This window comes from Hippoglossus hippoglossus, chromosome 7 (assembly GCF_009819705.1).
Source record: "Hippoglossus hippoglossus isolate fHipHip1 chromosome 7, fHipHip1.pri, whole genome shotgun sequence".
Taxonomy (NCBI): domain Eukaryota; kingdom Metazoa; phylum Chordata; class Actinopteri; order Pleuronectiformes; family Pleuronectidae; genus Hippoglossus; species Hippoglossus hippoglossus.
The window spans coordinates 11,521,162-11,535,197 of NC_047157.1; the positions used below are offsets into that span (position 1 = coordinate 11,521,162).

The following is a 14,036-nucleotide window of genomic DNA, read 5'->3' on the forward strand; positions in this document are numbered from 1 at the left end:
AAAGACGCCAAATATTTTAATATCCACGGTTTTAAGAAAAAAAAACACTGAACTTTACAACCTCAGAAACTAATAGACATTGATGAACAGCAATAGTTACAAACATCTTAATAATAATCTATATATATTTATAAAAAAAACTTACCAGGAATATCAAAACAAAGCACTATTTCTATTTACACTATGACAATGCATAATACTGATCATAAGCACAAATAATCCTAAATCATTTTACCTAAAGCATTAAAGTGCTCTGTCTTTGACCAGTTGGTGTTAGCCGGTGGAAGTGTGAACGTATGAGGGCCATGGAAAAATGACTGCATCTCAGGTAGAGATTATTGTCATGGTACAAAGTCAGCTACTTACTAGAAACAAATTTGACACCATACTAAAATTGCACCATGATCAATCATGTTGATGGCAATGGATTGAAATTGGAATGTTGTTAATGATTAAATATCCACACCAAGTGCTATGAAGAAACACACAGCTAGTATGAGGACCCTGCCCTGCAAGGTTTTATTCAAAATTCACCAAAAAGAAACATGCTACTGTCTTGTCTAGTGTCTTAAACGGGGATGCCATTCTTAATGTATTTTTCACCACTCTGATTGAATCCCTGCTATTAAGATATAATACTGTTTTTGATATTTTGCCTCTCAGCTGTTTTGTAGTGTGTTTCCATACTAGTATAAATACAACACCTCCCACAGTAAAAAAGTAATGGATGCAATGTTTTACTTTTGATTTTACTTGTTGACTTGGATGGGACTTCCCTTGAATACACGCTATTCATACCAAATCCCATTTAATAAATTTGAACATTGAAATGATAAGGGCATACTGAACTAGAAGTCATCAAGTTATCTTTTCCATTAAAATATACACTACTAGGTGATCCCATAACTGATTTACCAATCACCTCTGTACATTTGGTTCAAACAGGAAACACAAGTTTTCATTTAGATTCTAAATACCCATTTTTCAACCCAGCTAGTCTAAAACATTTACAAGTTACAGTATATACATTTGCACAAGTGAAGTAAAACTGAAAGAGCAATAAATAAGGCAGCTGAGAACTAGTTTTATGATAAAAGAAAAAGATACAAATTAAAACTATTCAATGCTACAGTTGATGTTCACCATAAATGTCTGTACTGTTAGAAAAAATGTTGAATATATTATTGCACTGTGAGACCAAACAACATCCCGCCTCCCAGAATATTTGATATTCCTCAGTTGTAACCTGCGATCATTAGAGTCAGAAAACTTGCAGTTCAAACAATGTGTTCTTTCATTGGCATTGCCTTGACAGTTGTATTGTCGCAGTGGTGTACGCCGGGAGAACTTGAGACGTCTTTTGTGGTATCTCATGTTCAAAGTCCTGGATGGAGCAAGTGTTCATGCACAAAATAAGGACAGCACAGGAAAGTGCATTAATACACTGAAAAACATTCTAAACAAAACTTGATTCTCTGCAAGATCACTGACGGAAACACCTAACTGCACATTTAAAGACCCGATCCACATTTTAGTACTCTGTAATTAGGCTGATTGTGACAATAACGCTGTCAAAACAGTCCCGAGATTCTTTTCAGCCTCAGTGAACGTCACTTTCCATGAACTCCTCCTTGATGGAGTGTTTGTTACGTGACATTCTGCAGTCGGGCATGTCGAAACCAAAGTCAGCCCACTCATCACCAGCTGCTGCCATACCTGACGTCCCAACGACACCTGACCTGTTGGGGATGGTGATGGTGTGGCGGACGCGAAAGTGCACGGCCTCCATGACGCGCTGGCGTTGCAGTTCCCCACCTGCAGCGCCGATGGCAGCCATCGCAGAGGCGGCCATGTTGCTACTGGAGCGAAGAAGCTGCTGCTGTCCTTGGTAGTCATGGTGATGGTTAGAGGCGGGCAGCTGGATGGGAGCGCCATGTTTCATGTCCTGCAGACCTCTCCAGATGACGAGGCGGGACTGCTCGGGTATCTTCAGCGCACCTAAATCCTGACAGAGGCACAAACAGACATTGGAGAAGTGTGAGTATGAAAAGACTAAGAAAAGAAGACAGATTATGATAAGAGTGTCGGTGCATCCTTGTGTATTTGCAGATAGACACTATTTGTGGTCAAATACTCCACAGGACACCTTTAATAAGATTAAGCCAAAGTATTCCTTTTTCAAGTGGGTTTCCAAAATGTTCACGTTCACTATTGTTTCCTCTCTCTCTTTGCTATGACATAGCATTTGATATTATAATGACTGTTGTCACTGTGAGGTAGTGAGTAAACAAACAGAGCAGTTACCTCCATGGTGAGATTCTGAAGATGGTAGATCGACTGGAAGCCTTGGGAGGTGAAGTACTCGATGAAGTTCTGACAGCCCAGACTGGTCAGGAAACTGTATGGGGAGAAAAGCAGGGCTGCTTAGACTGTCATCAGACCACAGCTACAAAGCTTTAAGTAGGACTGAAATGTAAAAATCTATTTGACACAGACGATAAGTGCAGCTGTGCTTGAGTACAACAAAGCATATCCCAACTGTATTTTCAGGGGCAATGAGTATGAATAGAAAAGCCTTTCAGTTCTGTTGTATCACATCATCATCTCACTATAATATTAGTTTATTTTAAAACCGAGTGAAAGATTTAGGGCTTATATTGAGCCTCAAGTCCACAGAAACCATACATCCTGATAGATGCAATTGTGGTAGAACCATAAACATGCATTTATATTAATGATTCATAAGGCCATAATTGCTTTGGTGAAGAACCTTTATTATAAATACATAAAATGTTAAAGTTTTGGTAACATACAATGTAATCGAAAAAGACGCTATACTGTACAATTCAAAATAAACATGATCTAGAAAATGAAAAGCTGGACAAAGTATCAAAAAAAAAGTTAAATTTGTGTCAGCCCAACAACTGCATTGACACATTCTCTTAGAAAAATAAGAAAGTAAACAGTTTTAAATTAAACAGAACGTAAACAACGAGAGATTCTTTTGAAGAAAATCCACTGTAGTGCATTGCAAAGGTATATGTAGGCTGTATACATAGTGACTGTGTGAATGTTTTTAGATGTATGTGTATGACGCACAGTTTGGGCTTCATAACAAACCCCAACATCTGATTCAAACACTTAGCTCATGCAACTAGTTGCAGCGAATTAAGGTAAGAACACTAGTTGCTTGTAGACAGTCGACAAAGACATAGACAATTTTATCTTACACTGGTAACAGGACACAGCACAATTTATTTTTTATTTTTCCTTATCTTTACTCAAACATTAATTAACCTGTTGCTATAACACAACCTTTCCACTTAAAGTTCTTTTTAGGCTGTTTTATAAATAGTTTATTTATCAATTGCATGGAGCCAATTCCTCTTTGGGCTTTCATTGTGGCACCAGCCATGGTTGCTGGGAGATTTGTGATGTAATTGCGAGTCTTTGCAAAGCAGTCATGATCAAATCAAACTGTCTGTATTACACAGATCCATCTTTACACATTTCACTGCAAAAAGGACCCCCCCCTCCCAAAAAAAGAAAAAACAAAGTTTGGCCAGATGATCAAGCATCAACGTGCCACTTGTTCGTATTTAATCCATAGAACCTTCAAAAGATGGATGACATGACATGATGACAGGGTTGTATAAAAATTAGACTAAAATATCACACATACAGGGGCTGCCATCTTGCGCTTTTGACAAACTCTTTGACAAAAAAAATCTATTTGATGTGTTCTTTTTAGTTTGGTCAATGTCCCATCCACTAACATGGAGTGGAGTGGGCCGGGTTTATGAGCTATGCTGCAGCCAGCCATCAGAGGGCGATTAACGATGGTTTGGCTTCACGTTTGGGAGCCGACATGCCGTCCACCTTTATATACAGTCTATGATTTGAAACCAACAAGTGCATGTGATTGTCTGCTGGCCTTTTACAGGAGAAGAGAGTAGAGGTGTCATTGGAGGGTGAGGTACCTGACGAGGCTGGGGTCAGGGTTATACGGAGGGGGCGGGCTGCAGTGGGAGGCAGACATTAGAGTCTGACTGCTGTGGCCACCGTTCATATCACCGTTGGCCTGCATGTGGTGGCTGTTGAGCATGTTTGAACCTGGGACAGAGGAAGGGGCAGTCAATACATAATCAGCAGCAGATGACCTGTACCATAATGTACTACATACTACAATCGCATACAATTATTTGTATTAATATTATCTGTTCTGAAACCTTTATCAACATACTGGTTTGAAACATGCCACATGTGATTTGATTTGAATCACACACACGCGGTATAAACTCACCCATATGAGCTATGGAGGTGGGGGCAGTGGGGTGTTGCTGGGGCTGCTGCCCCACCAGCTGGTTGACTGAGGGCTGTTTGCTCAGGCCTCCGTGGGCATGAAGCTTGTTCATGTTGGACATTGGAGAGTAAGAGGAGGGGGATGATATATGACTCCTAGAGAAACGAGGACAAAGAGGCAGAGTTCAGTGAGATATGTGGGATATGTGTGAAGGACTATTTATTCAGCTTCTTGTGAAGGTTATTTCATTCTACTCCGAGTTTGTAACTTCAACTTCATCTGGAAAATGACTCATAAAGAAGTGTGTCTGGGTGTGGATATATTTGTGTGTATGGCAAAGTGAGAGTAATTTTATATGTTTGGTGTATTTGCAAACGTACTGGCAGCATGTTTTTGTGTTTCTCTTTAGCCCTGTTCATACCTGAGAGACCCAATCTCAAATGTGTCCTCAATGCATCTTAGGTGCATCACACCTGTACTTAGAGCTGCCCACTTGTGATTGGATCAGAGTGGATGTTAATATCGGGTCTGAACAGGGTCCAGAGCCTCCGTGTGCTTGTGCATGTGTGTGTGAGTGACTCACGGTCTCTGCAGCAGTTGCTGCTGTGTTTGTTGTCTATAGGAGTCCACCAGCGGCTGCGGCACCAACTCCACCAGCTCCAGACTGTCTTTAATCTTCATCAGCAGCTCGAAGTTCTCTCTGCCACGAACCTGCGGCCAACACGACACCAAACGCAATCAACAGCCGTTTGAGCACATCTTTAGAACCATGGTTCATAGTTGAGTTTAGGGGTTGAAACCTCAAACATTAGATGTAAAAGAACTATTATTTGTTTAAATTTTTATGAAAAAGTGTGTAAATGACTTACAGGAATGTAGTAAATCTCTTCTTCTCCGTGTCGTCTCTTCCTCATGTTAATATTTGGACTCGGGATATTCGGCGGACTCTGTTTGAAGTCTGTAGACGACAGAATCATACTTCAGCAGGTTTCTCTAACATGCTTCACAATCTCATCCTTAGACATTCACATTTCGTGAACGTCTCAGAATTTTCGACTCACTGCGCTTACTGGCACTGCCATTTTTGGCCACACTCTCATTAAGGGCCTGTTGTTCCCTGAAGTGGTCCTCATCGGCTTTGCGGTCTCTGCCAGGACACGCACATATCCGACCTTCAAACGACCTCCTGCCCAAGACTTGACCACTGGAGTTAAAAGAAAAATATGCTTGTTACTGTAAGATGAAACACTCATGAAATGCTCAGTAGCTTCTACATTCACTATGACTGAAATCTGTTCACACGGTCACATTATGGGGACTTGTCTTCCTAATACGGACAAAAAGCAGGTCCCCATGAGGTTTAGATAAGGTGTGAAGGTTAAGTGTGAAGGTTAGGGTTAGCCATGTGTTTGACCTATGTATAGCTGACTTACTCCCTGGTCTCCAAAGTGATGATGATGAGGATGGGTCTCCTGTTCATGCCGCCCACACAGCTGCTGTTGCACATGAAGTTATACAGGATGGTGGTAAACTCAGTCCCCACCTGCAGCAAACAGCAATCAATGATTAGGGATTTAAGGTTTTTCATGAATCAAACAATATCTCTCATTATGCACCATCTGCAGACAAGCAAACCTCCCATTTTCTCTGTAAGTCTGACCAATCCACCACCAGGGGGCAGTGCTGTACTGCACTTTGATGTGAGGCAAGACAATTGATGCTTCCCATGATGGTTTCTCACTATTGTGATTATTTGATGACCTTCATCCTTATTTAACTGGAACTGACCATTCATTTGTAATTAACTTGACAAACATAGGTTTGATCATGTAAATCAACCGGAAATCACTTCATCACTACAATGTAATGTGTGTCTCTATGATAACGAGCCACCAACCTGAGGAGACTCATAGGGCACGAAGACGCTCTGTCGGCCAGTGACAGGATCATCCACATACTGAGAGAGGTTGTTCCCCTCCACCCGGATCAGGTGACTGGCTGGGGCTGCTTGACCTGTGGGAAGAATGATGGAAGAAAGGTGAGGATGCAGTTGGCTGATCTAACTCAGAGCATCGCACCCTTCATTCACCACGCAGTCTTGTTTTTAAATATGTTAATGCACAAAATGTTTGTGCTTAAGGCCTAAATGACAAAGTTGTGATTAATGTGTCTTATCTCCAACTGCGTGATTTACCGTCATTGAAATCTCGTCCCAGTTCATGATTGGGGCAGCGCTTGACCACCTCCGTGACGTGCTCCGCCTTCTTGTAAACGGGCATGGCTCTGAGGATGCTGCCATGTGGAGGAGAGGCGGACAGTTTGATCTGGATCGGACAGGTCTTAGCAATCTGACAGTAGAGCTTCTTCAGCAGGGGCGAGTACTGGATGGGAGAGGAACAGACACAGGGCCAGAGAGACTCAAGTCAGTGATCTGTGACTATGACGGTGTGCATATGGGAAAAAGTGAAAATGAAAGAGGCATCTCTCTAACATATTCTCAGAACATCAGCACAAGTGAACCAAGACTTTAGCCAAACAACAAAATGCAGTTGCTGTGTTAAAATGTGCATAACCAGGTTTCTTTCTCTTTCTTGAATTCTACAGATGCTCATTTCCAGAGTGAAGAATCAGATCCATTAGTCATCAGTTCACTCCCTTATGTTTTTCGAATAACCTACAGAAAATTAAACTTATGACAATAAAGACAGACACATTAAGAGTTGTTCCCTCAAGACATTGATATGAATAATGAGATAAAAGATAGGAAGATTTATCTCAAAGGATTTACCACCATAGACATCAGGGTAAAATAATGTTGTAAGAGATGCTGCTGTATCTTAATGAGAAGAAAAAGTGATTTGAGCCATTACATTATCTATTAGTGCAGCAGAGAAAAAAGGGATTCAAGTGGACAAATCAAAATTAATCAAAATATAATTTTATGACAAAATTGCGGGGGCCCAAATAGGACACTGTAATTATGGTATAATGTTATGACTGGAGAGGAGAACACATGGTGTCAGGAAAGGGAGCGTAAGTAAAGGGAACTGTGTAAAACAGTCAGCAGTAAATTTGAGTCGGTGTTAAAAGTAAATACTGGGTTATTAGAATGAATAAATGATTATTATCCAGCAGAGTGGGTTTGTGGGTGGTAATGTGAGATAATGCAGATGGTAGAGGAAAGGCATAAAAGGACAGAGTAAAAATGGTGTGTGGGTTAGGGTTAGGGGGTTGTGTGTGTGTGTGTGTGTCTGTGTCTGTGTCTGTGTCAATACCAGATGGGGAAAAGGTGAAAAAAACGTTGGATGTATTTTACTGCATTCAATCAATTCAGTTCAATGAGGTTGTGCTGAGCTGTGTTAGCTAAGTTTTCAATGACTCTTTGTTTATGAGCATTTACACATGCAAGTGTGTACTTGTATGTATGCGTGTGAATGCCTGTTCAGACGCATTGCAAAGACACCGGGACAAAGGATGGAAGAGCCTTAACATGCCCCGACATAATCACAAAATCTCAAAAATCTTCCCCGCGGAAGTTGGGACCTTCCAGGAAAGAAAGAAGACGACAGTTGTCCTGTGTGGGCTTGCAACGGTGAACTTGATTTCAGATGAAACAGTGAATCATGTGGCAGAAATAGAGTATATGCAGCTCAATATCTGCCACGTCACCTTGGAAAAAACTTTAGTGTCATTTTTATTATTATTTTTTAAATGTGATAGGTGAGAGAAAGCACACAACAACATGAGAGCTATTGAGAAAAGCTGGAGCTGTAAATCATGACCACATTAATGGTCTGCATCTCAAACCTCCTACCAGAACCCTCAATTATCATTTTAAAGTTTTTATCTGGTTGACTTTAACCATGTGGTAAATGGTGAATATTTTTACACACTTCAACGGATGAGTGTGTTTGTAAGAGTTTGTATAAAGTCTTCAATGGACCTGAAGGACATTTCAAAACTAACACCTGATGATATTTTCAAGGTTATTTCCGTTTTTAACAAAAAGGCTGTATTACAAATAGGCATTTTGGGTCTAACAAAACATTTTCATAAAGATTTCTGCTGCATTGCGGGAAGTGTAGTATCCACTTGAGCTAGAAAACCTATCTTCACCTAACTCAAATGGATCACTTTTTCATTTGGACTTCACTTTCATTTAAAACTTTTTATAATTTTTTCTTATCATTCCAACTCTGGTTTGACTCTCCCTCCAGACAGCATCTGGCCTGATGACGACTGGCATAGAGTCATTCCTACGCCAGCAACTGCTTGGATTCCTTGTTGTGACACCGTTACTAAGCCCCTCACAACCACCCACACACACACCCACACACACACACACACACACACACACACACACACACACACACACACACACACACACACACACACACACACACACACACACACACACACACACACACACACACACACACACACACACACACCCTTAGCCATGGGCACTCCCTTGAGGGCAATGGAAATACCTGTGCACAACATTACCTTTTCCCACCTAACTTTCCCTGACAAGTCTGAACAGACCATCCATACCATGAATAAATATTTTTTCTGAGAAACAAAAGCCAGACAGAGTTCTTATTTACAAAGCTGGGGACTTTTCCTGTAGCAACAACCACTCACATCTAAAAAAAACCAAACACATCCATTGATTTATCTTCCAGCATGAGCACAGCAGACTTTTGACTGCTTTCGTAATTAAAAATTAAATTATTGACAAATTAGCAGGCAGCGTCAGAGAAAGTTTGATATTTGGTCATGCTGGTGGTTTCGTGGCTTTCTGTTTGATAAAACAGTTCCTCTTCCATTGACATATTTAATTGTAAATGGATGATCCACGTTTTCACAGGCCTTTTGAGTTTTTAGCTGTTTTTGTAAATTTTCTAAGCTATTTATCTTATTGCCTTAAAAGGAGGCAGTGTTTTCATCTCTGTCCATTTGTTTTTTCGTTGGTGTTTTTTGTAGGCAAGACTATTCAAAAACTAATGGACGGATTACCTCAAACCTTGGTAGAAGGATGCAGTATGGGTCAGAAGAGAACCCATTCAATTTTAGTGCGGATCTGGATCAGGGGGCGGATCCAAGAAAATCTCTTTTTTTTACATTGTGAGATAGGGAGTTTTTTCGTTTTTTTTGTCTTTTGTTTCCTTGATTTCCAAGAGAATAATGAATGGATCTTGATGAAGAAACCTGGTGTGTTGAGAGGACTGATCGTAATGAGTGTGCAATTTGGTGCAGATCCAAATAAAAATCTGGATCCAGTGGATTTAAATGTGTTTGGCCTTGGTGGAGGTCTGTAAACTCTACTCAGTACCATTCTAGTTTTATTCATTTGCCTCTCTCCATGGTTTTTATTGTACACTTTGGTCAATTTTGCAATTCCATGTATTTTCTGAAGTCCTGATGGCCGAGTATTAAAAGTGACCATTGGTTCTTGAGACATTGTGGAGACAGTAGGAATAAGTGGTTCGACGATATGGGTTTTTAAAATCTCAGAGTGCATGAAAAAGTCATAAATTACTTTTCGTGCAGATGCCATGGGAGACGTCTCAACTCGTCCAGCACATCAACTAGTGTGCACTTGCACTGACAGGGAATAGGCCCGCACACACACATGCATCACAGATTAGTCTGTGAGGTCAGCTCCTTGTGTCATCGACAGAAGCGAAGCATTAATGAAGGAACTGCACTATCTGATGTGTTCAGACAAGAGATGCATAATATTCAGACAAGTGATGAATAAGCTGGGCTTCGTTTCAGGACACAGGGAGGGATGAAAGGATGGAGAGGAAGGACAAAGAGTGACTGAGAGTGAGAACAAAGAACTACTGACTGAAGATTAATGGTTTGAGGTGGAAAAACTGTTAAAATGGGTACGGAAATAAAATTAACAATTGAGGGAGGAAACCAATTTGGTTAAATAGGGGATCAGATTATTAGATAGAGAATTTGTAAATGTTCCAAAAAAGGAAAGATGTCAATTGCAGAAGGTTCAACCGGATGTTATGAAATCTGTTCAATCTGTTGAATTTAGTTGATGTAGACACTGTCCTCGTTGAGGGTACAAACAACATTGACAAAAAAAATTCTCTTTGCAATTTATGTTTAAGTTTTCCCAAACCTCATCCACGCTGATATGTGCATTTCCTTTCACAAAATGTTCATGCTGGACTGGACGTCACTGGGGAGTTTTTTTTGTTTTACGACTTAAATTGCGATGCAATTTCAAAAATTAGATATGTGGATATGTCAGAAGCTCATGTAACATTTAATCAAATGTGTCAGCCTCCTAAACATCCAGCTTATCATCCCAAAATGGTTTAATGTGACAATGACATGTATGTTTGGATTTACAGTCAAATCATCCATCTATCCATCCATTCATCCATCCATCCATCCATCACTCTTTCCATCCATCCATCCATCCATCACTCTTTCCATCCATCCCTGCCTCTACACTTTGGACCAGCAGAGGCAGGTCCTGACAGGCTGCTGGAGACAGGGTGATGATTGCCAGACCGTCATCCATATACACAAGCAACAACTTGCCCGCTGCAAATTCACTTAACTGGCCAAATATCAAATACATTTATGCACGCGCGCTCACACACACACACACACACGCGCGCGCGCACACACACGCACACACACGCGCGCGCGCACACACACGCACACACACGCACACGCACGCACACGCACACACACACACACACACACACACACACACACACACACACACACACACACACACACACACACACACACACACACACACACACACACACACACACACACACACACACACACACACACACACACACACACACACACACACACTGTAATTGCTGTTTGTCTCTAAGAGACTTTGGGAAAAAGAGGTAATGACCTTAACAGACTGACTTTTTTAAAGAATCGTTTCTTTCCTGTTAGAAATTCACTGCAAATGTTCCTCTCTTTTTTCACCCTTGTAAAGCATTATTGTTTAGATAGAATAGAATAGAATAGAATTTCCTTGAGTCTATTAGGATATGAAAATAATGATTTTAACCTATTCAGCCAACTGACAGATTACACAATGTAAGAAGTAATAGAGTGAGTTGAATGGCTTCATATTGACTGTATTACTGCTCAGCACTGGTGAAGTATGGATTGTAAAAGTTCTGTATTTATGACAGCATGGCATATACACAGTATTACACAGAGTGTTAAGGGACACACAGCAGAATAGAGCAATGTTAAACATATTCGTTTTCCATGATTGATGACATGCTGCAGTCCAGATTTCCACTGAAGATACTGGATAATGTTCACAGGGACGATATTAGTTAAGATATCAATCCTGGAGCCTCTATTTTCTCTAATACATCTACCGGGTGACTATAAAAAGCACCTCTCATTTACAGATTCACACACACAAGATCATGTACTTGGCTGGCATCTGAGTATGTGTGAAAGACACCATCTTTATCCAGTGTGTTTTCCCAGATCCGGTGGTCGGCAGGACAGGAAGGCCAGTGGTGATGTGGCCGCGGATGATGCATGGGGAGAGGAGGGGAAGGACGCATTGTGTTGGGCTTGTTGGGACCTGTGTCCTAACGGAGAGAAGCTAATAGCTGGGAAAAGCAGCTTCTGACAAGCCGCCGCACAGTGCATGTTCGAGCCTGTGTACCCCCCCCCCCCCATCATCCCCCAAACATACTGTACGCACACACACACACACCCACGCACACATTCACATAAACTGAAGACTGAGTGTATGGAAAGAAGTCTTATTATTTGACAAGGCAGAGGTGTTACATCTCATTTCCAGCCGCAGTGACGCTTGCCGGCATCCACGCCAAGGAATCATCTTCTAGGGGCGAGATAGCGGCAGAGTTTCAGAGCTATTATCACTAATGCACGGTGTCTTGATGAGACAGGAGGGGGACTGGAGGATTACCAGGCGAGCTTAACATGGGCTTGGATGGATTTGCAGCATGTGGAAACATTATGATAGTTGAAAAAAAGCATTGTGTCTTCTCTTCTCTTCTCCTCTCCTCTCCTCTCCTCTCCTCTCGTCTTGTCTCTTCTCTTCTCGTCTTTCCCTTGGTACCCAGCTGTGTACAACCACAAATCTAACCTTTCTTGTAATCTCCCAATGCCACCCACTCTTACCGGGAGGATGGGAACCAGGTAACTGATTACAGTCAATATGCTTCTATGGCGTTCGGCATTCCCCACTGCCTGAGGCCTTAAAAATCTGCAGGAAACCCAGACTGTTAAACTTTATTCAAACAAGGTGATTCCGTCTGGTCCAGCTATCGTCATCCTTTTCTTTGAGCATGTTCAAACCAGGACTTTCTACAGAATTTTGCACAAACACACAGACCCACATGTGCATACACATTACACACACACACACACACACACACACACACACACACACACACACACACACACACACACACACACACACACACACACACACACACACACACACACACACACACACACACACACACACACACACACACACACACAAAATCCTCATCCACAGTGTTATTTTTGGGGGAATCCCCTTCCATTCCAAGAGGCTTGACCATAATCTCTTTTCTTTTCAAAACTAACACTTGAGAGACTTGACTTGTCCTTGATCTGATCCTTTAAACATATTTTCCCACTGAGCTCAAATGTAGCCTGGCACATGTTTATGTACACTTGTGTTTTTATACCTGTAAAAAATGTAAAACTACTGCATGCTGTCATTTTTATTCCGAACAAAACATTGTCCTACCTGCATTTTAAGCAAAACTTCAGCGGCATCAAGAAGTATCCCACAGGATTAAACACTGTCATACTGCATCATTTCACACATGAAATGCTTTGTTGTTACTCTATAATAATCTTTAAGTACATCTTCTTATACAATCATATAATCAGGCGTGAAAGATGAAAAACAAAGCATTACAGTAAATTCCATAAAAGCTATGAGCAATCACCCTTTTTTCTCTCTCTCACTCTAATCCCTCCTGTTTAACTGCAGCAGAGGCATCTGAATAATCACAGGCTTCCACACAGTCCTGTTTCTGCTGCCTCATCATCTGTATCGTAAGTCGTGTGCCAGTCACAAAACATCTTTTGTTTCTGCCGGTAACACACACACACACACTCACACAAACAAAGCCATGATTTGAGTCGTTCAGGCAGGTACAATCAACGCTTTCTTCTTTGTTGATTCAATTGGGATCATTTTCAAGCTATTATCCACGCAACCAAGGATGAGAGGAGTTTATTTTGTTTGTCACATAAGGCAAGATCGGGCCGCAGGTTGGTAAAGTCAGTAGAAACATTAAATCACCTGTTGGCAGTTGCCCTTCAGTTAAAGGTAAAAAGATATTTTGAGATGATCAGGGATTATCGCTGATTTGATACATTTTCTGGGATGAAACAAGGTTAAACTTAAATGACAAAAACTAATATCATGGTCCATGTTTTTCTTGGATTCTATGAAAGCACTTTGGCCGTGAGAAAGACCTGAGTAAGAGAACGGACGAGAGAGAAAAGAGATGACAGACGTATTTTAAGAGAGGACCGGGAGAAACGCTAGGCGCCAGAGGTGACAGCTATGAGTGCGTGTTAAGATCGGAGGAAGAAAGAGACGGAGAAGAAAAGCAGCAGGTCAAAGACCACCACTCTAATGTCCAGAGGGGGATCTTCTTACATCACTGAGGGC

The 14,036-nt window shown here is 41.3% G+C and overlaps 1 protein-coding gene across 5 annotated transcripts in view; it reads right to left on the reverse strand.

Annotated features, from left to right (window-relative positions):
• Window positions 1-14,036, reverse strand: part of tp73 (tumor protein p73) — a 26,972-nt gene continuing 12,936 nt past the window's right edge. For 3 of the 5 annotated variants that reach the window (XM_034590277.1, XM_034590280.1, XM_034590281.1), the window contains 10 exons: window positions 6,498-6,684; window positions 6,201-6,316; window positions 5,737-5,846; window positions 5,365-5,507; window positions 5,173-5,261; window positions 4,887-5,014; window positions 4,304-4,458; window positions 3,981-4,113; window positions 2,305-2,398; window positions 1,601-2,005 (listed from right to left, as the gene is read on the reverse strand). In XM_034590277.1, the coding sequence (XP_034446168.1) occupies window positions 1,601-2,005; window positions 2,305-2,398; window positions 3,981-4,113; window positions 4,304-4,458; window positions 4,887-5,014; window positions 5,173-5,261; window positions 5,365-5,507; window positions 5,737-5,846; window positions 6,201-6,316; window positions 6,498-6,684 (1,560 nt within the window). Of the gene's footprint in view, window positions 2,006-2,304; window positions 2,399-3,980; window positions 4,114-4,303; window positions 4,459-4,886; window positions 5,015-5,172; window positions 5,262-5,364; window positions 5,508-5,736; window positions 5,847-6,200; window positions 6,317-6,497; window positions 6,685-14,036 lie in introns of all 5 variants that reach the window. The other 2 variants (XM_034590279.1, XM_034590278.1) reach the window with 2 other exon arrangements.